Source organism: Lygodium microphyllum, chromosome 27, assembly GCF_053477565.2.
Source record: "Lygodium microphyllum isolate KBCC chromosome 27, Lygodium_microphyllum_v1.1.10, whole genome shotgun sequence".
NCBI classification, from domain to species: Eukaryota; Viridiplantae; Streptophyta; class Polypodiopsida; order Schizaeales; family Lygodiaceae; genus Lygodium; species Lygodium microphyllum.
The window spans coordinates 68,796,044-68,823,382 of NC_141161.1; the positions used below are offsets into that span (position 1 = coordinate 68,796,044).

General features: G+C 41.9%; 1 protein-coding gene across 1 annotated transcript; it reads right to left on the bottom strand.

The window, feature by feature from the left end:
- LOC148012429 (thioredoxin F-type, chloroplastic-like) lies at positions 1–26,826 on the bottom strand. The gene is made up of 3 exons (XM_087669621.1): positions 26,208–26,826; positions 669–768; positions 1–533 (listed from the first exon to the last, which is right to left on the bottom strand). The coding sequence occupies exons 1-3, from the start codon at positions 26,522–26,524 to the stop codon at positions 399–401; spliced, it is 552 nt and encodes a 183-aa protein (XP_087525747.1). The 5' UTR covers positions 26,525–26,826; the 3' UTR covers positions 1–398.
- Positions 26,827–27,339: the final 513 nt, after the last annotated feature.

Genomic DNA, 27,339 nt, shown 5'->3' on the forward strand with positions numbered 1-27,339 from the left:
TTGAACAACAATTGGGACATTGCATGCCTTCCATACACCAAAAACAATGCACTTAACGAGACAGGTATTCTCTGTCAGCGTTAAGGTGTGTTGCATAACACATTATCCAGCACATGGATGAGTAAACATAAGAAACTGGTTGCTCGTACAACCACTGTTTCCAAACCCAATAATTCTAATTTTCAGCCCTTTTCAGCAGTCTTGTTTCACTAACTTAGGCTAACTAGTGAAGGATGCAAGAAATCAAAGACTATCCACAATTTTTACAAATTGGCAAGTCCACATCACTCACTCATCACCCATCAGGCTCTGCTAAAACTTTTGATCTCTGCTTCCTTTTCAGATCCTGGAACTATCCTATGTGTGGATAAGAGGCTGGAGCCAGCAGGCAACAGATCTCAGGAAGCCCTGGCTTTTTCAATACTCTGCACAAGCTCATCAAATTTGGCACCCTTCACTTCTGCAACCTCCTGTCTATTCTTAAACAACTTAAATGTTGGAACTACTCGAACACCCAGTTTCTTAGCCAAAGCCTGTCAAAATTCAAGATAGAGAAGTTAATGAAACTCGTATTGCAGAAATGAAAGAAAAGACTTGTAGCATGCATGACTTCTTCCTATTAACATGTTCGGAAGCTGTTTGAAGCATTTGAACCATTAACATACAACCTTGTTTGCTTGATTGCAGTCCAGCTTCAAGAACACAACATCTGTATACTTCCCAGACAATTCAACTATCTTCGGATACATTATCTTGCAGGGCCCACACCTGATCAGAGGCACAATACGTGAACCTCCTCTCTCTCTCTCTCTCTCTCTCTCTCTCTCTCTCTCTCTCTCTCTATATATATATATATATATATATATATATATATATATATATATATATATATATATATATAAAACCTGGCAGGGATTGTGAGACAAATAGTTCGATATTGTACAAACTGAAATGGAGAAGGTTTGAACTTTAGTATACAGCAGAAAAGTGAGAAGGGCCCACACCACATTACAAGAAAGTTATCCTCAACTGTCTTAGAACAAAGTTTCAGTCTATATAAGCATGTACTTGACACTCATTTCATATATATAGTACTACCATTCTGTGTCACTCAAGCTTGTGTTTGTGAGTCCAAGTTAATCTATCTTGGAACCTAATTCACTTGAGTTACAATTCTTTATCTCAATCATGTTTTATGTTTATAACCTTTGTTTACCATAGCTAGCACAGCTCTAGATCCGTGTTTCTCAACATTACCGATGCAGACTGTGCTGGTCAGCCTAACTGCAGGAAATCTACTTCAGGATACGTGTTCACGTTCACAAGGAGAGCCGTCTCTTGGATATCCAAGCTACAGAAGTGTGTTGCATTATCTACTACAGAGACAGAGTATGTGGCTGCCACTGAGACATGCAAGGAGGCTTTATGGCTTTTCATGTCTAGTGAGAGAGCTTGGCATTACACAGGTTCCTATCCTCCACTGTGACAGTCAGAGTGTTATCATGCTAGCACGAAATCCTGTCTTTCATGCAAAGACAAAGCACGTACATGTGAAGTATCATTTTATTAAGGATGTACTTGACAGCAAGAGCATTGGGCTTCTCAAGGTACATACTAACCCTACAGACCTCACGAAGAGTCTCCAACAGAGCGGGTGCTCATTGCCACTGAATGATGGGGGTTGGATGGTATATGTGTATTTCAGCCTTGTACATATATAGACTTAGTTGATTCTTTCCTCTACCTTTAGGCACGTTGCCGTCAGGTGGGAGGGTGTTGGGAATAAAGGATCACCGTGCCTTTTAAGGTGTTCAGATGTGCATGCACCCTTACACATGTACTCTACATATATATATATATATATATATATATATATATATATATATATATATATATATATATATCTCAAAAACCTGAAGTGGTACTTTTGAGATTGTACCCACATCGAGTCTTGTGCTCTCTATCATGAGGACATGTATTTTTGAAACCCCACTTAACATGTGGATTAATTTTTAATCACATGGTTAAGAAAATGTTGCATATATGAGGTGTAATTGGGATTAGAGTAAATTTACGAGCAAGGGACTCGATAAAATTACGAGATGTCAAAGGCAAAAGTTGCTATAAGTTATGCCGCACAGATACTTCGTGGTATCTGGTGCCAATTGTTCGCCTAGGTCATTCATTTGGCCATAAGTCTCACTTGGTGACACTAGGGAAGAAGTGTTTAATGGCACCTACCACCAATCTGATGGTCAAAGGTGACACAGAGATACTCGGGAATGGAAGTTGCCTAACCAATTTAATTATTGACCAGTCTAATTATTTTTCAGGACACCAAAATAATTATTAGATTAATTTTCAGTATTTAAAGACTGAAAATTAATATTTAATTATGGATAATGCTGGAAAAACCATTTGGGAAGGTTGCCACTTGTCAAAAATGCCCATGTTGTTGGGATAAAAGCCTGGTAACCTCCGTGTATAATACACACACATTGTACATGTGAACGCACCCTTTACATGCCCTAAGTATAAATACATTTTATTCTTTGTGTACCAACACATTGTTGGTACATTCGAATCAACTCGTACTTTCACTCTGCTCACTCTCTCCAGCCGTCACACTCTCACTCTCACTCCTGCTCAACCTCCATCTCTCTCAGCTTTGCCCCTCTTGATCCAACAACTAATATCAGAGCAACGGGCTCTGTGCACGCTTCCCAACTCAAATACGACCTTCAAACAGGCGAGCGACAGGCAGGCAACTTGCTGCAGCTGGAGACCGGCGTGACGGTTTCTTTAGGCAGGCACGACGGTTCTTGCAGGCGGGCGATTGGGCGACACGCGAGCACAACGGTTCCTACAGGCAGGCAATTGGGCGATAGGCGGGCACGACAATTCCTACAAGTAGACGACTGGGCAACAGGCAAGTGTCGATTAACCAGCAGTTTGCATGATAGTCAACAACCTCCTGTCAGTCTCCCAAAATCAAAAAAAAAATTTAATTTTTTCAATTACTCTCTTCTTTTTTATGGGAGTTCACACGCCAAAAGCACACATCTCAGATCTATGAAGATTTGAGCCAAAAATTTATGGCATTTCTCAGATCTGACATCGTTCATGCCTGACAGTGACTTTCGAGTCAGAAATTGCAAACATTGCGAGCGGTGACCTAAATTAATTTGGGGATTTTGCCAAATTGGTCAAAATTTTGCCCCTTTGAGCAAAATTTCCTGACATTTGATCCCAGAAAACTTAGGGCTTTTCATGTATTAGCAAAGTCTTGTTCAGTTGGGTGAAATTGACTCACATTTATGCAATTTTAAACTTAAAATTTTGAAAATTTACACAGAATTTGGTAAATTTCTGCACTTTTGCCCGTGTAGTGTCTCGTTCATGTACAAACAGCAGATATTTATTTCTGGTTGAGGAAAAACAGCAGTGTATTTCGCCGGTTCGGCTTGTGCTTCCGCAGATTAGTGCATTTACTCCTGTGTTTGTGATAAAATGGCTGCAACTTCCTCCAGTTCAGACATCAAGAGTTTGATGGAGATTAAACGGTTTGATGGTCATGGCTTTGACCTTTGGAAAGATCGTATGCAGGGCATTTTGTTCCTAAAGGATTGTGAGGATGCTTTGCAAGAAGATAAACCCGCACTAATGTCTAATGCAGATTGGGCAAGAGAATATAAAAAGGCTGTGGCTTACATAAAGATGGGTGTCATTGATGACATTCTGACAGACATTAAGGGTTTAGACACAAGTTATGCAATATGGGAAAAGCTGAAAACTACTTATGAGATCACCACACTTGTTAATCAAGTGCATTTAATGCGCAAGTTGATGAATATGCGACTGGATGAGTCAAAGCCTGTAGCCAGGAGCATTTAATGCGCAAGTTGGTGAATATGCGATTGGATGAGTCAAAGCCTGTAGCTAAGCACTTGAGTGCATTTACAGGAATTCTAAATCAGCTCAAAGATGCAAATTTGGACTTTGATGATAAGTTGAGGGCGATCTTTTTTATCATGACACTACTGGACTCGTGGGAAACCTTGGTGGTTTCACTCAACAATAACCCCAATCTCTCATATGATGGGGTGAGGGGTTCTATCTTGAATGAAGAAATTAGACATATGTCTAGTGGAGAAGACAGCAACTCAACTTACAATGTAAGAGACGGGGCTGAAAAGAAAAATGCAAATGCAGGACACAAAAACAAGAGCAAGAGCAAAGGAAAGGAAAAGAGTGATATTACTTGCTATCACTGTGGTCAGAAGAGCCACAAGAAACCTAATTGCAGGTACTACAAGAAGGAACAAGAGAGAAAGAAAAATGCACGAGATAAAAAGAAGAAGGAAGAAAAGACAGATGCATCGAAGATAACCAAAGGCAAAAAAAAAGGCCAATGTGGCCTCTAGTGTGGTCATAGAGGAGCTTTCAAATATAGAGGCTGATGTATTATGTGCAGTTCATTATGATGCCCTTGTATATCACATGCAAGATATGCAAATTATCAAGGCTGATGTGATTGATGCACTCTTCTCAATTGATGACGGTGTCACTCAGACTTGGATTGTAGACTCTGGTGCCTCTTTCCATGTAACTCCTTGCTTGGAGTGTTTTGCTATGTTCAATGCAAGCAGTTATGGAAAGGTGTATCTTGGAAATAACCATGCTTGCAGCATTGATGGAATTAGTACAGTACACTTGTCTTTAGACAATGGTCAAGAGCTTGTGCTAAAAGATGTTAGATATGTGCCTAGCATTAAAAAGAGCTTACTATCTATTGGTTGGTCAGCTTGACTTGCACAGCTACACCACACTATTTGGTAGTGGTTTGTGGAAAGTGAAAAAGGGTTGCATGCTGATTGCAAAAGAAACCAAAAAGGGCACTTTGTATTGTTTGCACTGTAAAGCCTTGAATGGCAAGTTTCTTGCAATTGCTGAAATTTGCAGCCACTTGGAGTTATGGCATAAGAGATTAGGCTATATGAGCCAAAAAGGACTTGATGTCCTTACCTCTCAAAAGAGGGTTGATGGAAAAGGCTCTAAACTTGACTTTTGTAATGAGTATTAGTTTGGAAAGCAAATTAAAAAATCATTTTACTCTGGTGTCTCTCGGAAGTCCAATGTCTTGGAATTAGTGCATTCTAATGTATGTAGTATGCCCGTGAAATCATTGGGTGGTACTGCATATTTTGTCTCCTTTATTGATGACTGTTCCAAGAAGATATGGGTGTACTTGCTGAAAAAGAAAAGTGAAGTGTTTGCTGTTTTTAAAACTTTTCATACATTTGTGACCACTCAAACAGGTAGAAAGCTGAAATGCTTGAGAACTGATAATGGGGGTGAGTTCACGTCGACTGAATTCAAGTCCTTTTGTGACTTGCATGGTATTAAGAGGGAGCTTACAACCCCTTGTAGCCCTTCTTCAAATGGGGTGGCTGAAAGATATAACATGACTTTATGTGAAAGAGTGCGGTACATACTGTCCACTGCTAATCTCCCTCGTGCATTTTGGGGAGAGGCACTCAAAACTGTGGTTCACATTTGCAACCGTTCTCCAAATCAATCCTTAAATAATGGCATCCCTAAGGAGGTTTGGTCTGGCAAATCGACCTCATATAACCATTTACGCATATTTGGCTACGATGCTTTAGCGCATGTTAGGGATGAGCTGAGGAACAAACTTGACCCAAAATCCACCAAAGGTATTTTCATAGACTATGGTGATGAGGGTGAATTTGGCTACAGAGTGTGGTTACCTCAGTCCAAGAAAATTATTCGCAACCGTAATGTTGTGTTTAATGAGGCAATTTTGCTAAAAGGTACTTTAGCCTCTAATGAAGATCTGAAAAAGGTGAAGTTTCACGGTTTACAGCCACCTATTACTTTAGAAAATGAGTCTCATGGTGCTGTACCACAGGCCGAAACTGATAATCAGCCGGTTATTTTTGAGCCAAATGATGATGGACAGCAAATAGAAGCAAAGGAAGTCATAGACAACAAGGCTTGCAGATTATGAAAAGGCAGGTGCTGGAAATGAAAATGAAGTGTTGTACAGCATGAATAGCATGCTGAAAATGGCTTACAGCAGCCAATAAATGCTGAAAATAATATACCTCCAAATGTAGACCCAATTCCTGAAAATGTTGATCATTGCATACGCAGGTCTACACACGTAAGAAGGCAACCACATAGGTTTGACCCCTCCTTGCATTATGTGATGCTTATAGATGAGGGTGAGCCTCTTACATACAAAGAGACCAAGCCATGTGAGTTCAGCAGTAAGTGGGAGCTAGCTATGCAAGAAGAGATTAAATTGAAATCAGCTTTCTCATGAAAGATTTGGGGAATGCAAAGCACATTTTGGGTATGCGGATTCGTAGAGATAGAATGCAGAAATTGTTGTTTTTATCTCAAGAAAAGTACGTTGGAAAGGTACTGGACAAATTTAACATGGCTGAAGCTAAGCCTTTTGGGGTACCCTTACTTGCTTATCTCAAGCTTAGCAAAGCCAACAGCCCGAAAGATGACGTGGATTCAAATGCTAGGGAGTTCCTTATGCATCAGCTTGTGGCTCTCTTATGTATGCTATGGTTGCTACTCGTCCAGAAATTGCTCATGCAGTGGGAGTTGTTAGCAAGTTTATGTCAAATCCTAGCAAAGCACATTGGAAGGTTGTTAAGTGTATTCTTTGATACCTTAAGGATACACAAAGAAAAAGTATTTGCTATGGGCAGGGTGCACGTAATTTGCAAGGTTATTGTGATGCACACATGGCAAGTGATTTGGACACTTGTAGGTCCACCAGCAGGTATGTCTTTATAGTTGCTGGTGGGGCAGTTTTTTGGTGTTCCAGGTTACAGAACATTGTTGCACTGAGTACCACTAAAGCTAAATATATATCAACTACTAAAGCTTCTAAGGAAGCTATGTGGTTGAGCAAACTTGCAGATAATCTCGGCATGTCTATGGTTAGTGCAGTTTTGGGATGTGATAGCCAGAGTGATGTGTATCTGGCTAAGAATGCCATGTATCATTCACACACAAAGCATATAGATGTGCGATATCACTTCATCAAACAGATTCTGGAAGATGGTCAAATCACATTGACCAAGATTAAAACACAAGATAACCCTGCATTGTTCTCACTAAAAGTCTAAGTAAAGCTTAGCACGAGCATTGCATTCGACTAGTGGGAGTTGGTTAGCTGGAGTTGGTTAGCTAGAGGTTTATATCGAACGTTTAAGTGAAAGGTTATTGGAATAAAGGCCCGGTAACCTTTGTATATAGTACACGCACATTGTACATGTGAACGCACCCTTTACATGCCCTAAGTATAAATACATTTTATTATACCAACACATTGTTGGCACACTCGAATTGACTCGTACTTTCACTCTGCTCATACTCTTGTTGGGATAAAGGCCCAGTAACCTCCATGTATAGTACACGCACATTGTACATGTGAACGCACCCTTTACGTGCCCTAAGTATAAATACATTTTATTCTTTGTGCACCAACACATTGTTGGTACACTCGAATCGACTCATACTTTCACTCTGCTCATACTCTCTCCAGCCGTCACACTCACTCTCACTCCTGCTCGACCTCCTCTCTCAGCTTTGCCCCTCTTGATCCAACACATGCAAGATTTAAAAATGTCTTTAGAGGTTGGAGAGAGGCATTTTTAGTGTATTCAACTTGCAAGAGAGAGGGAGAAGATGCTGTTGGTCTGATTTGCAACCATTGGGAAACCTTCTGAGGCAGCCAAGGGCAGGAGAAGACTAATCAACAGTAGGTGACAGCATCTATAGGCTGTTGAGACAAGGCAGCAGTAGTAAATGACTGATTTTCTTCCGTTCTTTGCATCTACAAGTTGTTGAGACAGAGCAGCAATAGTAAATGACAGATTTTCTTCAGTTCTTTGTGAAGAAAGTCTGAATTTTCTCTCTCCTCAACATTCTCATCTCCCAACCTTTCTACAACCTTGCTCTAAAGATTACAGCATTGAGATCACCAAAGGCTAAGAAATTTCAATTTCTCTGTTGTAAACTCTAATAGAAATTAGGGTTTAGCAGCAACCTTGAGAAGCTTGCCAAAAATTGGAAGCTCCAAGACTTGGATTCAATAAGATTGAAGCTATTTTTAGCCTATTCAAGTGGACGGACCAACAAATCATTGAATTTGGGGCATTTTCCATCTTCATCAAAGCGGGTGAAGGCCAATTGATTGTCCGAATCAAGGGGCAAATCAAATTGAAGACTTACTAATCATTTTGGACAGCAAGGGGAATTGGAATACTGAAAGGGATTGGGAGAACCCCATTGTACATCAACTTCTTCTTCAATTAAGTTAAATAAATACCGAAAGGAGCACTAGTTTTGGGGCCAATAGGGTATCCAATGTCCAAGATTATATAATAAAGTGTGCATTTCAAGTTTGTGAATTTGTTAATTGACGTAAATAATGCTTAATCAAGTTATTTACCACCCTATCCAAGGAGGAAGGTTGGTTTCATGGCTCCATTGCCGGGATACCACTCAATCCCTTGATTTGGTGGGCCCGAGGCACTTGATTGCAAGCCAAAGCTTTATACTAGGGCTGATTTTTAATCTGAGCTAAGAAATTACAACAATATGTATTCATACAGTGAGATGGACTCAAGCAGTGATGATGCCTCTCAGTATGAACATTCACATGGGAATGAAGGGAATGCAATGCCTAACCTTGGACAAGGCTCAGACCATGGACAGCAAGCTGAAAATGTTGTTGTTAGGCAAGATGCACGGCCTTCGAGGCATAAGAAGACTAATAACCAGCAAAGTGAAGAGGAGTTTAATGACCAATTCAAAAATGGGATGAGGACAGTAGCAAATCTCTTCGTTGAATTGGCAAAGAATCCTTACATTTTCCCGATTTTTGAATGCTCCAAAGAAGGACAGCAAAGGCTCACCTTCGGGATAGCAAGATGCACCAAAGATAATGCCAAACCCTTCATTTGAAGCTCCCAAAGATGCTAATGAAATAAAACAGTTGGTACCTACAGGGCAAGAAATGCAAATGCAAGGCCATCACGGAAGTACCAATCCAATGGATTTTGGACAGCCAAGCATGCATGCTATGATGGGGAAGCCATGATATTTTGGTGGAAGCACGATTTTTCATGCTATGGTTGAACAAGAACCACATACGGGAATGTATGGCACAAATCCCTATGGTATGCAGCAACCAATGCATGGTATGCAAGGCCCAATGTGTTCGGGTATGGCTAAAAATATACAAAACCCTATGTATGGCAGCATTGGCTTGATGCCTGGGGAACAAAGTAGCATGTTTGGTACTACATCTACACCCCCGAATGCTTATGGGGCTCAAGGAATGACCACTGGTCATCCAAATGCTTCATTTGGGCTTGGTCATGATGTAAATACAGAAAATGCACCCTTTTTGCAGCAGCCAGTGTATGACAACTTGACTCCCAAAGGGGAAGCAAAGGACTATAATGAGGGTGGAAAAGCAATGAAGTTTGAGTCCTTTAATGGTGCACAAGATAGGCCGAAAGCTTTGACCTTCATTCAGCAGTTTGATGCAGCCTATTTAGGGGGAAACTTCACCGAATCCTCTAAGATTCGAAAGGCAACCACTTTCTTGAAGGGGAATGCATTGCAATGGTGGTCCACGCTCTTGATGCAAGGTAGAGCACCGTCAACATGGATACAATTCAAGCAAATGTTTGCATCGAATTGGTTGATTAGTACCTTTGAGGTGGACATCATGACAGCTTGGAACAAGCTTGATGCAAAGGAATGCAAGAATTTAGAGCAATACAATAAGAGGTTTTGGGATGCATTGCTGCCCGTCACTTCTTATCGTGCCGTACCCCTTCATGAGCAAGTGAAAAAATATGTATGTGGACTGCCCAAAGGAATCAGGGATTTTTGCATAAAATCCACCGTGTCTAGCATGTCTCAGCTCATAGAGACTGCTGCTACAGCCGATGCTTTGTTGCGTGGAAAGAATTCCGGCTTCCAAGAGAGCGGGAGAAGCCGAATAAAAAGTTGTTTAAGGCTGAGAAAAGGGGCAAATCTGAAAACCACCTTGAAAAGAGGCCAAAACAGCAAAGAAGGGCTCGAAAACATTGGCACATCGTAGAGAATTGATGGCTGCAAATAAATGCTTTATTTGTGAACAGGAGGGTCATATTGCAAAGAACTGTCCCAATAGGCAGCAAGCTACAAAATCAGAAAATAAGGGAGATCCTAAGGGTAAAAGGCCCAAACCATCAGTGGGATTGATACCCGATGTTGTTAGTGATCAGCCCAACGATGATGCTACTGAGTTGTGTAGAGCATGGGGCAAAATTAGAGATCAGCATGCATTGATCTTCTTTGATAATAGTGCACGAGCCAACTTCATCTCTACTAACATGGCAGCCCGTCTAGGCATCAAAGAGGATGAGATGGGAGCCATGGGGAAAGTTGGAATGGCATGTAAGGGTCATGCAAAACCTGTCACACCACTCATTGGAAAGCTTCGGTTGCACATACAGGGATATGTGGACAGCGAAGAGTTTTACATTGCTCCACTTGAGGGTTGTGATGTGTTGCTTGGTATGCCATGGTGCCACCGTATACATACAGTGATTGATTCATGTGCAAAAGAGATCACTATTCAACATAAGGGAAAGACACTCACACTTGACGTAAGAAAGGGAAATCTGTCCTTGTTGTATCTGCAGCTGCTATTTCTAAAGTAATGAAAAATCACCTTTCAACGTATTTAGTTTTTGCTAAGGATAAGGATGATAGTGAGAATGTTGGGAATATGTCTAAATTAGAGAAGGATCGCATGTCATTTCTGAAAATGTATGCTGATTGCTTCTCTCAGTCACTTCTAGGGCAGCTACCACCTGAAAGACCCGAAGATCATGGCATAGACCTTATCCCTGGAAGTAGCCCCCCTAATAAACCACCCTATAGAGTCAGTGCAGCCCACCAGGAGGAGATTATGAGTCCGGTAAATGAGCTGTCAGAAAAAGGGCTGATTCAGCCTAGCTCATCTCCTTTCTCTTCTCCAGTGCTTTTGGTGCAGAAAAAGGATAGTTCATGGCATATGTGAATTGACTATCGTGCTCTGAACAAGATCACAATAAAGAACTACTTTCCGATCTCTCGGATCGATGATGTTGTGGATAGATTGCAGGGGACAGCAATATTCAGCCGTGTAGATTTGAAAGTGGGTATCATCAGATACGCATTAGATCAGAGGATGTGCCTAAGACAACTTTCAGGACATCTTTTGGGTTATATGAATTTCTTGTCATGCCTTTCGGACTTACGAATGCTCCTGCCACTTTTAATCGGATGATGGATCGCATCTTTCGACCACATAGAGCATTCGTGGGTACTTTCTTTAATGACATGATTGTCTATTCAAAGAATGAGACGGAGCATAGAAAGCACTTGGACATTGTTTTCAATGAGCTACGTAAGCATAGGCTAGTTATCAATGACAAGAAGAGTGAATTCTTTTTGCATGAAATCCACTTCTTGGGACATATTGTATCGGCTGATGGTATTCGTATGGACCCTGCTAAGGTTAAAGCAATACGTTCATGGCCAGCTTTGAAGAATGTTCATGAGATCCGCAGCTTCTTGGGTTTATGTTCTTACTATAGGAAGTATGTACGCGGGTTTGCTGAAATTGCATCTCCATTGCATGCTTTGCAAAAGAAAGATGTGCCATTTAGATGGACAGCAATGGAAATTTCAGCATTTGAAAAGTTGAAGGAAAAGATGACTTCAGATCCTATGCTTGTGTTGCTTGATCTAAGGAAGTCATTTGTGGTTCAGTGTGATGCATGTGGTAACAGCATTGGGGCTGTCCTTATGCAAGATGACTGAGTTGTGACTTATGAGAGTCGAATTCTCCACGGTGCAGAGAGGAATTTACAGGTTTATGAGAAAGAGCTCTTGGTTGTAATTCATGCACTGTCTATGTGGAAACATTATTTGTTGAAGGCTGATTTTACAATGCAGACAAACCATCAGACTTTGAGGTACTTTCTGACGCAAACAAAGTTGTCAGAGAAGCATATAAAATGGGTAAATTTTCTCTCTATGTTTCATTTTCAGATTGTACACATTGATGGTAAAAAGAATGTTGTGGCTGATGCACTGTCACGTAAGCCATAAATTTCAGCCGTCACTATGGTTTATCACACTGAGTTGGATGCCATGAAAGAGCAATATACTGCTGATTCGGACTTTGCTAATGTTTATGATCAGCTTTGCAATGGCCAAAGGCATGAGCATTTTATGCTAAGAGATGGATTTTTGTTGATGCATGGACGACTGTGTGTCACAAAGCAGTTGAGGCCTAGAGTGATCATTGAAAGTCATGCTCCTCCATATGCACGACAAAGAGGTATTGATGCCACACTCAAGGCAGTGGAACATTTCTTTTATTGGCCATCTTTAAGACATGTAGAGCAGTATGTTAGGGCATGCATCATATGTCAGAAGGTAAAGCATCATAGGCAAAAGATGCCAGGCTTGTTGCAGCCCTTGCCTATTCCAGATAGGCCTTAGCACAGCATTGCTATGGACTTTATCTTTGAGCTTCCTAGGACACCTACAGGGAATGATGGGATATGGACTATTATTTGCAAGTTTAGCAAACAAGCCCATTTCATTCGGGTGAGAAAGAAGATAAAGGCTGATCATATGGCACAATTATTTATGCAGCACATTTTTAAGTATCATGGTATGCCTGAGTTGATCATCAGTGATCGAGACCCTCGGATGACCAATCTATTCTGGAAGGGGTTGTTTGAGAATATGGATACCACGCTGAAATTCTCATCATCCTTCCATCCGCAGACAGATGGTCAATCTAAGGAAGCAAATTCCACAGTGTTGGATCTTTTGAGGTGCTATGTTCCAAACCACAAGACACAGTGGGAGCAGTATTTGCCATTGGTTGAGTTTGCATACAATAATACGGTGCATAGTTCCATTGGCAAGGCTCCATTTGAGGTGGTTGAGGGTGGAAAGAAAGTTCCACCTATTTTGCACACTAAGGATAAGATCTTGCAGAGGGCGATTATGTATTGCTGCGTTTCGAAAAGGCAAGGCTGAAAAAGATGAAGGGAAGAGAGAGGTTGTATCCGAAGTTAAGCATGAGATACTATGGGCCCTTTCAAGTGTTGGAAAAGATCAGCGATATTGCATATCGACTGCAATTACCTCCACATTGACGGATACACAATGCCTTTCATGTCAATTTGTTCAGACCTTTTCGTAGTGATGTGCGAGAAGATGTATCTGTTGAAATTCAGCCAGAGGTTGACGAACTAGATGAGATCTTGGTACCCGAGCAGATTTTGGCACATAAGGAAAGGAAGGTCAGAGGTAAAGTTTCCAGAAGATATTTGGTGAAGTTTCAAAACTATTCACCAATGGATGCAAAATGGATGGAAGAGGATGACTTGGCAGACCATCCTCAATTGTTGCAACTTTATCTCGATGCCTTTAAGTTAGAGCCGACTTTGGATCCGGCTCACTCAGGTTCAGCAAAGCGGGGGTCCGAAGCATTGCCTGATGCTCAAGGGGGAGATAGCACTTCCACTCCACCGGTTTTGGACAACTCTTATATGTAGTGGATCTCGGATGTATTCAGCATGCATCCAAGGTACTGTGTTGACAATATGTCTGCTATGAGGTCACTACTCGGTATACTAGTCACTATGAGATACATGTATATGAGTATGGTTGTCACCGCGGCTCTGAGACTATACTTATACATGAGTTTTTGGACGAGTTTGACATGAGTTTTTTCCTCAGTTTTGACATCAATTTCTGATTAGTTTCAACTCAGTTTTTGATCAGTTTGAGAACCGTTTATGATCACTTTGGGATCAGTTTTGCATCAGTTTTTGCATCAGTTTCTGATCAGTTTTTTTTACCATCAGCTTGTGATCAGTTTCGAGTCACATTTGCAGCCATTTGTGATCAGTTCTCATATCAGTCCATGATCAGTTTATGATCAGGTCATGCTCAGTTTTTAATGGTTTACAGCTGATTCCATGGACAGCCGCATGTAAACGAATGTCATCGACAGTTTCAGCCATGGTTTATGCTGAGAATATGCTTTACTATCATTTTGAAGTCAAAAGAGTTGAGAAACATGAGTTATGGATGCATCCAATGGTTTCTAGCAACAGTTTTGGACTGTTTTTCAGTTTTCTATTATGTTTTGCTGGCTGGAAATTTTCAATAAGTTTTGCGCATATGCAATGGTTCGACAACAGTGGCCAATGTTGTGATGACTGTCATACCAAATTGAAATTCCAGTGCAATATACTTTTCCTTTGGCCCAATGCAGTGCAATCAAGGACGATTGCAAGGTTTTCAAGGGGGAGGTCTGTCACGGGGACGTGAAATTTTGAGATGCTTTAATCTTGCTAGTAACATTTGATTAAGTTATTAATCAAATGTGCAAGGTTGTTTAGCACATGTGATGCACATGGCAGTTATTTCATGGGAACATGCCAAGGACCCCAAGGATGCAGTGGGTGTTAAAGGCAAAAGTTGCGTTAAGTTATGCCAACTGGGTTCTGGTGGTCAATTGGTACCAGGTTGGACCCTAGGACAATTGTTTGGCCATTAAGTCACAGTGGTGACACTAGGAACTAGCATTAATTAATTAATGCTAGTCTAAGGGTCAACAAAGATTGGGAACCACTCTGAGTTGCAAATGGCCTGTTGGGGTATAAAGGCCCGATGACCTCCATGTGTATGGTACACACACACTGTACATGTGAACGTACCCTTTACGTGCCCCAAGTATAAATACATTTTATTCTTTGTGTACCAACACATTGTTGGTACACTCTTATCATCTCAAACTTTCACTCTGCTCACACTCTCTCCAGCCGTCATACTCATACACTCGCTTTTGCTCGATCTCAAACTCTCTCAGCTGTGTTCTTCCAATTCCAACAACTGGTATCAGAGCCAAAGGTCCCGCACGCTTCCCAAGACTGACAAGTCTGGTCTGACTTGACGGGATCAACTGACAAGAGCTGGGTGCAGCTGTCAAGTTGACCTGAAGGACCAAGCGGGACCAGGACCAGTCAAGGTGCTAAGCGTGTAGTTGACGACAAGCAACAACAACGTGACAACTAGGCAAACTGGGAACGAGGCGGCAACTTGTCTAGGCGGTGTGCGATTGGAAACGAGGCGGCGACTTGTCTAGGCGGTGTGCGACTGGGAACGAGGCGACGTGCAGGCAACCTCTGCGGGCGGTTCGCGACTGGACAGGCGCAAAACGTCTAAGGGTGACGTGACACGACAGGAGTCAACAGAACCCCCCTCCCCATTAGATCCTTTGTTTTTTCAAAAACAAATCAAGTTTTTTTCTCTAATTCCCTCATTACCACTTGCCACTGACGAGAGTTCACACGCCAGAAGCACAAATCACAGATCTGTGAGGATTCCAGCCAAAAATTTGCAGCTTTTCCCAGATTTGATATAATTCATGCCTGTCAGAGACTTTTGAGTCAGAAATTGCAGACATCGCGAGCGATAACCTCAATTAAATTGGGGATTTTGCCAATTTTGTCAAAATTTTGCATTTTTGGGTAAAATTTCTTGACATTGGATCTCGAAAATTTGGGGCTTTTTATGTATTGGCAAAGCTTTACTCAGTTGGGTCAGATTGACTGACATTCATGCAATTTTGGACTTGAAATTTTGGGAATTTGCGCAGAATTTTGGTAAATTTCTGCATCTTTTGCACGTGCAGTGGTTGGTTAATATATAAACAACAGAGATTTATTTCTGGTTGAGGAAAAACAGCAAGGTACTTTGCTAGTTCAGCTTGTGCTTCCGCAAATTAGTGCATTTACTCTTGTGTTCGTGATAAAATGGCTACAACTTCTTCCAGTTCAGACATCAAGAGTTTGATGGAGATCAAACAGTTTGATGGAGATCAAACAGTTTGATGGTCATGGCTTTGACCTTTGGAAAGACCGTATGCAGGGCATTTTGTTCCTAAAGGATTGTGAGGATGCTTTGCAGGAAGATAAACCCGCACTAATGTCTGATGCAGATTGGGCCAGAGTGAATAAAAAAGTTGTGGCTTACATAAAGATAGGTGTCACTAATGACATTCTGACAAACATGAAGGGTTTAGACACAGGTTATGCAATATGGGAGAAGCTGAAGACTACTTATGAGATCGCCACACCTGTTAATCAGACGCATTTAATGCGCAAGTTGGTGAATATGCGACTGGATGAGTCAAAGCCTGTAGCTGAGCACTTGAGTGCATTTACAGGGATTCTAAATTAGCTCAAAGATGGAAATTTGGACTTTGATGATAAGTTGAGGGCAATCTTTTTTATCATGACACTACTGGACTCGTGGGAAACCTTGGTGGTTTCACTCAACAATAACCCCAATCTCTCATATGATGGGGTGAGGGGTTCTATCTTGAATGAAGAAATTAGACATATGTCTAGTGGAGAAGGCAACAACTCAGCTTACAATGTAAGAGGCGGGGCTGAAAAGAAAAATGCAAATGCAGGACACAAAAACAAGAGCAAGAGCAAAGGAAAGGAAAAGAGTGACATTACTTGCTATCACTGTGGTCGGAAGAGCCACAAGAAACCTGATTGCAGGTACTACAAGAAGAAACAAGAGAGAGAAAATGCACGAGATAAAAAGAAGAAGAAAGAAAAGACAGATGCATCGAAGATAACCAAAGGCAAAAAAAAGGCCAATGTGGCCTCTAGTGTGGTCATAGAGGAGCTTTCAAATATAGAGGCTGGTGTATAATGTGCAATTCATTATGATGCCCTTGTATATCACATGCAGGATATCCAAATTATCAAGGCTGATGTGATTGATGCACTCTTCTCAGTTGATGATGGTGTCACTCAGACTTGGATTGTAGACTCTGGTGCCTCTTTCCGTGTAACTCCTTGCTTGGAGTGTTTTGCTATGTTCAATGCAGGCAATTATGGAAAGGTGTACCTTGGAAATAACCATGCTTGCAGCATTGATGGAATTGGCACCGTACACTTGTCTTTAGACAATGGTCAAGAGCTTGTGTTGAAAGATGTCAGATATGTGCCTGGCATTAAAAAGAGTTTACTATCTGTTAGTAAAGCTTGACTTGCATGGCTACACCATACTGTTTGGTGGTGGTTTGTGGAAAGTAAAAAAGGGTTCCATGCTGATAGCAAAAGGAACCAAGAAGAGCCCATTGTATTGTTTGCATTGTTAAGCCTTGAATGGCAAGTTTCTTGCAATTGCTGAAATTTGCAGCCACTTGGAGTTATGACATAAGACTCAAGAGATTAGGCCATATGAGCCAAAAAAGACTTGATGTTCTTACCTCTCTGAAGAGGGTTGATGGAAAAGGCTCTAAACTTGATTTTTGTAATGAGTGTCAGTTTGGAAAGCAAATAAAAATTTCCTTTTACTCTGGTGTCTCTCGTAAGTCCAATGTCTTGGACTTAGTGCATTCTGATGTATGTAGTATGCCCGTGAAATCATTGGGTGGTGCTGCATATTTTGTCTCCTTTATTGATGATTGTTCCAAGAAGATTTGGGTGTACTTGCTGAAAAGGAAAAGTGAAGTGTTTGTTGTTTTTAAAACTTTTCGTGCATTTGTGACCACTCAGATAGATAAAAAGCTGAAATGCTTGAGAGCTGATAATGGAGGTGAGTTCACATTGACTGAATTCAAGTCATTTTGTGACTTACATGGTATTAAGAGGAAGCTTACAGTCCTTTACAATCCTTCTTCAAATAGGGTGGCTGAAAGATATAACAGGACTTTATATGAAAGAGTGCAGTGCATGCTGTCCACTGGCAATCTCCCTCAAACATTTTGGGGAGAGGCACTCAAAATCGCGGTTCACATTTGCAACCACTCTCCAAATAGGTCCTTAAATAATGGCATCCCTGATGAGGTTTTGTCTAGCGAATCGGCCTCATATGACCATTTACGTATATTTGGCTATGATGCTTTTGTACATGTTAGGGATGAGTTGAGAAACAAACTTGACCCAAAATTCACCAAAGGCATTTTCATGGGCTATGGTGATGAGGGCGAATTTGGCTACAGAGTGTGGTTACCTCAGTCCAAGAAAATTATTCGTAGCCGTAATGTTGTGTTTAATGAGGCAAAATTGCTGAAAGGCTCTTTAGCCTCTAATGAAAATCTGAAAAAGGTGAAATTTCAGAGTTTGCAGCCACCCATAACTTCAGAAAATGAGCCTCAGGGTGCTGTACCACAGGCTGAAACTAATGATCAGCTGGTTACTTTTGAGCCAGATGATGATGGACAGCAAATAGAAGCATAAGGAGGTCATGGACAGCAAGATAGGCTTGCAGATTATGAAAATGCAGGTGCTGGAAATGAAAATGAAGGTGCTGTACAGCATGAACAGCGTGCTGAAAATGATTTACAGCAACAAATGAATGCTGAAAATAATATACCTCCTGATGTAGACCCAATTCCTGAAAATGTTGATCACTGGGTACGCAAGTCTACACACGTAAGAAGACAACCACATAGGTTTGACCCCTCCTTGCATTATGTGATGCTTACAGATGAGGGTGAGCCTCTTACATACAAAGAGGCCAAGTAATGTGAGTTCAGCAGAGTAAGTGGGAGCTGCCTATGCAGGAAGTGATTAAATCTCTATATGCAAATGATACTTGGGACCTTGTGTCATTACCAAAGGAAAGGAAGCCACTTCCAAACAAATGGGTGTACAAAGTCAAGACAGTTGATGGGAAACCCAAGTACAAGGCAAGGCTAGTTGCCAAAGGTTATGCACCAAAGGAAGGGATTGACTTTCAAGAGGTCTTCTTTGAAGATGACCACTTTACGCGTGCTTTTTGCTCTTACTGCTGTTTTGGATTTAGAGCTGTATCAAATGGATGTAAAAACAGCTTTCTTGCACGGTGACATTGATGAGGAAATCTACATGAAACAGCCCGAGGGCTTTGTAGTTCCTCGAAAAGAGCAGATGGTGTGTAAGCTAAAACGCAACCTGTATGGGCTGAAGCAAGCACCATGGCAGTGGTACAAAAAGTTTGATACTTTTATACTATCTCATGAGTTTACATGCAGCCATGCAGATCATTGCTTGTACATGAAAAAGGATACAGATGGCAGCCCCATAATACTTGTTTTGTATATGGATGATATGTTACTAGCTGGGAAAAGAAAGACTAGCTTGGATGCTCTCAAAAATCACCTGAAATCAGCTTTTTCCATGAAAGATTTGGGGAATGCAAAGCATATTTTGGACATGAGGATTTGTAGGGATAGAATGCAGAAATTGTTGTTTTTATCTCAAGAAAAGTACATTGGAAAGGTACTGGACAGATTTAACATGGCTGAAGGTAAGTCTTTTGGTTTACCCTTACCTCCTTATCTCAAGCTTAGCAAAGCCAACAGCCCGAAAGATGACGTGGAAGCAAATGCTATGAAGGGAGTTCCTTACGCATCAACTTGTGGCTCTCTTATGTATGCTATGGTTGCTACTCGTCCAAACATTGCTCATGCAATGGGAGTTGTTAGCAGGTTTATGTCAAATCCTGGCAAAGCATATTGGGAGGCTATCAAGTGTATTCTTTGATACCTTAAGGGTACACAAAGAAAAAGTATTTGCTATGAGCGGGGTGCACTTAGTTTGCAAGGTTATTGTGATACAGACATGGCAGGTGACTTGGACACTCGTAGATCCACCAACGGGTATGTCTTTACAGTTGCTAGTGGGGCTGTTTCTTGGTGTTCCAGGTTGCAAAACATTGTTGCACTGAGTACCACTGAAGCTGAATACATATCAGCTACTAAAGCTTCTAAGAAAGCTATATGGTTGAGCAGATTTGCAGATGATCTCGGCATGTCTATGGGTACTGCAGTTTTAAGATGTGATAGCCAGAGTGCTGTGTATCTGGCTAAGAATGCCATGTATCATTCACACACAAAGCATATAGATGTGCGATATCACTTCATCATACAGATTCTAGAAGATTGTCAAATCACATTGACCAAGATTAAAACACAAGATAACCCTGCAGATGTTCTCACTAAAAGTCAGTAGAGCTCAGCACGAGCATTGCATTCGCCTAGTGGGAGTTGGTTAGCTAGAGATTCATATCGGACCTTTAAGTGGGAGGTTGTTGAGATATAAAGGCCCGGTGACCTCCGTGTATATAGTACACGCACACTGTACATGTGAATGCACCCTTTACGTGCCCTAAGTATAAATACATTTTATTCTTTGTGTACCAACACATTGTTGGTACACTCTTATCGTCTCGGACTTTCACTCTACTCACACTCTCTCCAGCCGTCACACTCATACGCTCACTCTTGCTCGATCTCAAACTCTCTCAATTGTGTCCTTCTAGTTCCAACAATGGCCTAGCCAATTTCATTACAGATGGGCATGTCTAATTTTGGGCAAGGTCAAAAGGGTTGAAATTAATTTTCAAAATTAATTAATTCTAAAAAATTAACTTAATGGCTGAAAATGCATTAGGAAGGCTACCACTTGGCAAAACTTTCCCATGCAACTAGGGAGAAGACTGTTGGAGGGTGGTGGAAGTGGAATTGCAGCCATTCGGAGCTTGCTAGAGGGAGAGGAGGTGATGAGATTTGACTCTGAGAGGCGATGACGACTAATCGCGCGCCGCGACAGGACAAGGGGCAGCAGGATTTCTCTTCCGCCTCAAGAGAGGCAGCCGTAGAAGAGGAGGACTCGCCAGCCAAGCTACTATTTTACCCCCCTTTTGAAGCTATTGATGCCATCAGATTTGTCATCAGAGCTACGAATCAAAAGATACATTTTAGCTTATTTTCTCTCTCTCTACAGCATTCTCTCATCTTCTCCAGTCTATGCTCAAGCATTCTCAGTAATTCTCAACCATTGGTAGCAGAGTACAGCCAAATTTGGGGACAGCATAGAGTTTACTGCTGTAAACCCTAAATTACAGCAACAATTAGGTTTAGTAGCCACCTTGGGACCTGTGCCATCAGTCAAAGGCATTGTACACTGAAATCAGCACTGGAAATTCGTGGAATTGTGAGGATTTCAGATGTCAGCCCATCTATTGTGAATTTGGGGCAGCATTTGACCAGTTGGGGTTCCATTAGAGCAAGTCCTGGGTAAAAATCAAGGGGCAATTTGCCCAAATGCTTTCCTGATTATTGGAACAACAAGGGGCTTTTGAATCAGCCAAGGAGATCGTGGAATCTCGGCTTGTAATTTATCCATCAGTAATTGAAATTAAAGAAATACCAAAACAGGCGCCAATTTTGGAGCCAACAAGGTGTCCATTGTCCAAGTTTATAAAGATAAGTGAGCATTTCAGTTTATGTTCATTTACTAATTGCTGTAATTAAGTGCTTAATCAGGTTAAACCACCCTATCCGAGAAGGAAGGCTGGTTTCAACAGCCTATGCATGTGGTCACTACTACATTAGTGAAGGCACCGGACTGCAAAGCAAAGCAAGGGAGAGATTTGATTGAGGAGAGATGAGAGAGAAGATGAAGATGGTTGCCACTTGGAGAAGAAGACCTGCTACAGCAAAGTGACTACGAACAGCAGGAAGGAGAAGAGGAGGCTGAATCATGAGTGCAATGATCAAATGATCATGACCAGCTGCCCTAAATTGGAGAAGATCAGCAATCTCACCAATGTCTAAATGCAAGTTAGACCTGCTGTAAAAACAGCCAATTGCATGTCAAGATGGCTGACATGCCTCATAAATGCCCAAAATGCATTAAAAAAGAGTCTTCTGCCTAGAGTGGCATGTGACATGCTGGGCAATAGAGAGGCAGCAGAAATACATACCTGGGTGCCTAATGAGGCTGCAGCAAGTTGCTCACAAAATAGGGAATTGTGAGAGTGTGCAACAAAAAGGAAAGCAAACATGGAGCAAATAGAGAAGACTGAATAAAATGCAAAAGGGAGAATGAACAAGCTAACTGATGATTAGATGATACAAGGTTGCGACAATCAGCCCCAACACGCAGCACTGAGCATCAGTGCAGGCACCAAACGGAAGCAAGGGGATGAGAGAAGAATGAGAAGGGTTGGCTAAATGATGGATGGATGGATGGTGTGAGGAGGCAAATTGCCTATAAATAGGCAAATTGAGGCCACAAATAGTATACAACAGGCCAAGCCTAAAATGTGGGCACCTAGGTCAACCATCCCAACTGACCAAAATGGTCGCTGTGCCTAAAAATGAAATGCACTGATAACACCTCGACATGAAGTGTTTAAAACACATAAAATGACAGGCAAACACAATGTCTAAGCTCCGAATGTCCTCATCCGACTCAAACTAAGACTCACAAGCAAAGGATGATCGTACAAAACACACATGTTTGCTAACATCTCCTCTCAAATCTTGGATGTGACAGAAGGCCAAGGAAGATGAAATGGATCTAAGGGTGGCAAGAGGAATGCCATTGCCGACAAAGTCTACCAATGAAGAATAATATCCATGGACGTCCAAGCAACAATTGATACCTTAGCCTCTGAGAAAATTGGATAACATGGAAATCAAGGACGTACTCAATATTGGCAACCATCATATGTACTTGTGTTACCATTTCTTATGGTTGTCTTGGCTATCATCAACCATTTTTAAAACTAAGAACAAGAACAAGGACCAAGGGCCATGGAATGGGTGTGCAAGTGGCAGGAGACGGTGGCTCAACAACAAAGAAAAGAGGTCGGTACATGAAGGAAAGACTCGTAGGAGACTACAATCCCTAAAGAAGCTTCTCTAGTTCCTGGGAATCCCCCTTTGAAACACAAAGGCCTAGAGAAGGGGGGTACAAGGGAACCACCTAAAAATAGGATGGGGGATGGGAGAGAACTTGTGGGATAGGTGGTGCACAACTGGAAATGGGTATGGCAATGGAAACCTACCTCAAATGGCCCTTCACGATGGAAGGCAAATGTATCCCATATAGCCCCCTCTCTTGCCAACTTGTTGGAACAATGGCTCTTGAAGAACACTCAATAAAGACAACCCGAATACCAAGTCTCGTATGTCCATGAATTGAGAGGAGATGCAAGCCTAAGTCCAAAACATATAGGACTTTTGTGATGGGGCTCGAAGATGGATGGTCAAGCAATAAAGACAAGGTACCTACACCACAAATAGGCACAAATGACATGTCACCTATAGAGATTGTACCCTCTGATGAACAAAGATCTTGGAGCCAATCTCCTCAAGGAGTCATGTGACTCGATAAAGTGTTATCAATGAGCCAAGGCCTCTCCAATGATGAAACCACCAAAGAAGACTCCTCCATTTCATAGATATGAAGGAACACTAACTCATGAGTAACCACAAATGTAGACTAAGATGTAAAGGTAGAGGGAGGCTCCAATGTACCTTCTTTCTTCACTCCTAGACGAATGCGAGGATATTTCTTCTAGCACTTCTTCTTAGGGTGCGAGGTATTCCCACAATGAGGACACTTGGGATATCTCTTCCGCTTTCCCTCTAAAATTGTATCCGAGCCTGCAAATGACTTTGCAGACTCCAATTTCTTAGGCTTCTTCTCTTTCTTCTACTTGGCTTGTCTTGTGCATAAAGACGATGCCACAAAGGCATGACTCTATGCACTAGCCCCCCCATAATCTCTCTCCATGTGACATGTATCAAGCACCATCGAGATTAGGTCCTCCCAAGTGAGTCTCCCTCATACGAGAGGTGAGGAGACTAGTGTAGAACACATCATACTTCAATGGTGAGATATAAGAGAAATGTCACAACTAGGTCCTCCGAAGACAATCTTACCAAGGGATGTAAGCTCATCCCAAATCTCCTCCATCTTGTTGATGCGGTCCTTCATCATAGGGAAATCTCCAATTCCACAGATAGTTGTCAAAGCTTCAACTCGAGGATATGTGATGCCCAAACCACTAGTCCTAGTAAAAAGTTGCCAATCTCTTCCAAACCTTTGCAATAGTCCAAACATGTCTTACATGCACAACCACAAAATATGCACAAGACAAAAAGAGAAAAGAGCAGGCTCTTACATTAAGCCAATCCCATAAAGCTGTTGAGTCCACAGTCGCTCCAACATGGGGATCCAGAGTAGATCGAGGAATAGGGACTACCACAAAATCCCGAAGGTCAAAGATGTCAAGGATACAATTGACTTTGCACAATAATAGTGGGTGGCTCGTCCCATCCAACTTTTAAGATGCGGGTAGAAAGGGTAGGACAACTTAGAAGGTGCCGTCCTCCACTGGTTTAGGGCCTATGGGTCTGCTATGCACCAAAATCCGATATGCAGCAGTGGAAGACGAGGAGTATCTGAGGTGGGAGGGACCAAACAATGTCACAAAGGAGGGTTGTACTGCAAACGCACGAGTCAGCAGGTGCAGCAGTCAGTAAACACAGCCTGCCATAGGCTGTAGGCTGCACAAATGGCCTGAAAAACGATGCTCTGCAGTAGACGGGAATTGCCTGCCCTTGGACTCTAGAGGATGATATCAGCACTGAATATGTGTTGCCCAGCAGGAAAAACTGGCCGCATGGGTGCTGTAGCAGCCCCCAAGTTGAAAGTGCAGTAAGAGAGGGGGTGCCTGCAAGAAAACACAAGGTGTGGGATGTCTATCCCTGCAAAATGCAGCCTGTAATGGGCTGAAAACCGGCTCCCCTAGTCATGGACTATAAAAACATGGGGTCTTCAACTCTTGTAGATCTCACCCAGCTGATGCAGATGGGGACAGCAGCTCCTTTCAATAACTCCAGCTCGCACCAATACGAACGATACCATGTGAGTGCATGACAGAAAGGAAAGCGAACAAAGAGCAAATGGAGAAGGAGACTGAATGGAACGCACAAGAGAGAAGGAACAAAGTAATTGATGACTGCATGATACAAGGCTGCAACAGACAGCCCCAACTTGTACTACTGAGCATCAGTGTGGGCACAATACAAAAGCAAGGGAATGGGAGAAGAATGAGGAGGGCTGGCTGAATAATGCATGGATGGATGGAGTGAGTAGGCAGGCTGCCTATAAATAGGCAAACTAAGTCCACAACTGCTCTACAACTGGCCAGGCCCAAAATGTGGATGCCCAAGTCAACCCATCCAATTGACCAAAAATGGTCACCATACCAAAAACAAAATGCACTAGAGCCACCTCCATTGAAGTTTCTAATACACATAAAATGGCAGACAAACACCATGTCAAAGCTTGTAATGTCCTCGTCCGACTTGGACTAAGGCTCACAAGTAGGAGATAGCACAAAAAAAGGCATGCATTTGCTAACAAGAACCTCCACCTAATGTGTCGGGGATGAACACTTGTCACACAAATGGCTGATGGCTGCAAAGAGTGCCAGAGATCTGAATGTCCTTGCTCTTTGGCAAGGGCTCTCCTCGAGACTCAACCAAGAGACAAACACATAACAGAACAAGAAATAACATATCTCCATAAGATGTGAGGCATGAGAGCACTGTTGCAGCTTGCCTCACCATGGGCTTATAAGAGTAGAAACCCCAAAACAATGTCTCTCTTTTGACAAAAATTAATTAAATATTGGAGGGGCAAAATAAAAACTCACGCAATAGAATATTTTAGTTCACGAAATATGCTCCCACTTTTCACTTTCGTAATACTAGAAAAAGACAAAAAACAGTCACAAATTTTATCCTTTTACCTGATTCCAAACATTCTCTCAGCATGGCTGCAAATAGCCAGCCATTGTATGATGGGCATTGCCACTCATTTGCATCACTTCTATGTTTTCTAAATCCACTTTCATACAAACAGTTGCAAGGGACCTTCACACACCTTGATCTTGTTCTCACCCTTATTCGTATATTCTGTCTTACTTCTTTCCTACTTTCCACTCTTCTGTTCAGCAATCTTCAGATAGTTGTAATTTATCATATATATCATGTAACTTTTGGTCTCATAGGTAGTTTGGATGTTTTAATAGATGTAAATCTCTATGAGATCTTCAGGACTGACTCAATCAGTAATCTCTCCTTTAGGAACTGTCAAATACTGAAACAGCATCACAAATTTATGAGATCTCTGTGTTTTGTCTCTGTGTGTATATTTTCGTATGTGTGTGTGTGTCTGTGCCTGTGTTTGTGTGTGTGAAAAGAGAGATACCATTGAGTGTACATATCCAACACAACCAGTTTGTCTCCAGAAGCTTCCACGACAGGCCAGAAGGTCTCCTGCGTCACCTCTACCACTCCGCCGATTGCAGAGGCGGTGGCGGCTTGCTCGACAGCTTTGGTGGTGATGGCCAACAGCCTTGCTCTGCCCACAGTGGAAGAGAACCCAATACCACTCCTGGGAAGATGCTCTGCATCTCTGCACTCGGATGCAAAGCGAGAGCCCACGGAAGAAGCAGAAGAAGAAGAGGGCAGAAGGGAAGCAGGGGAGCCTAGCTGGGAGGGCGAGAGGGCGAGACGAGAAGCCATGGGCGCTTTGACTCTCTCTCTCTCTCTCTCTCTCAATATTGGAGTACAGGTATGTAAGGAGAATGATCCAATGCAGCGGATTGAAAAGAGAGAGACGGAAGATGTACAGTCGATCACAAACAAAGGTCGCTCTCAATTGTTTAGTCTAGGACTGATGATTGTTGATTGATAGGCAAGATCCTGTTCTTTCCCACATATTGCACAGTAGGCTATTAGCCTTCCTAAGTTGCTAGAGAGAGGCTATCAATCCATTTTATTGAAGCCCTTTTTCTGAGTGCCCAATTCCCATTCTCCCATTTGATTCTCCGATGATGCTAACATCACTAGTTTCTCCTACAACATGCTCTCCCCCCCCCCCCCCCCCCCCCCTTAGTGAAAAATCTATCTTGGCTTTATCTTCCATCCTAGCATCATTGCACATGTCATGTACCAATCAAGTCCCACATGATGTTGAATTTTCGCAAAATTGCCCATGCCTAACATCCCTTGTAAACAACTATAGGCTAAGGCCAATTACTTATACTACACCGGACAATCCTATGATATAGGAGCATGACCCTAACTTATCACACTTTGAGAATTCCAAAAAGATGTCCACACCACAAAAACTCATCCACACAGCAAAGCAAGATCTAGATTCGTGAGGTTCGCATTATAGCCATACAACTTCATAATAGACCGATTATAATAAGTAATTAGACTATGAAACATTTATATATTGCCTATTTGATTCGTGTGAGCAAGGAGCCCCTATCTTTATGGAGATGAGTGGGGTGTCTCAGCTAGTGCGTATTGAGCATAACATTTATCCACCT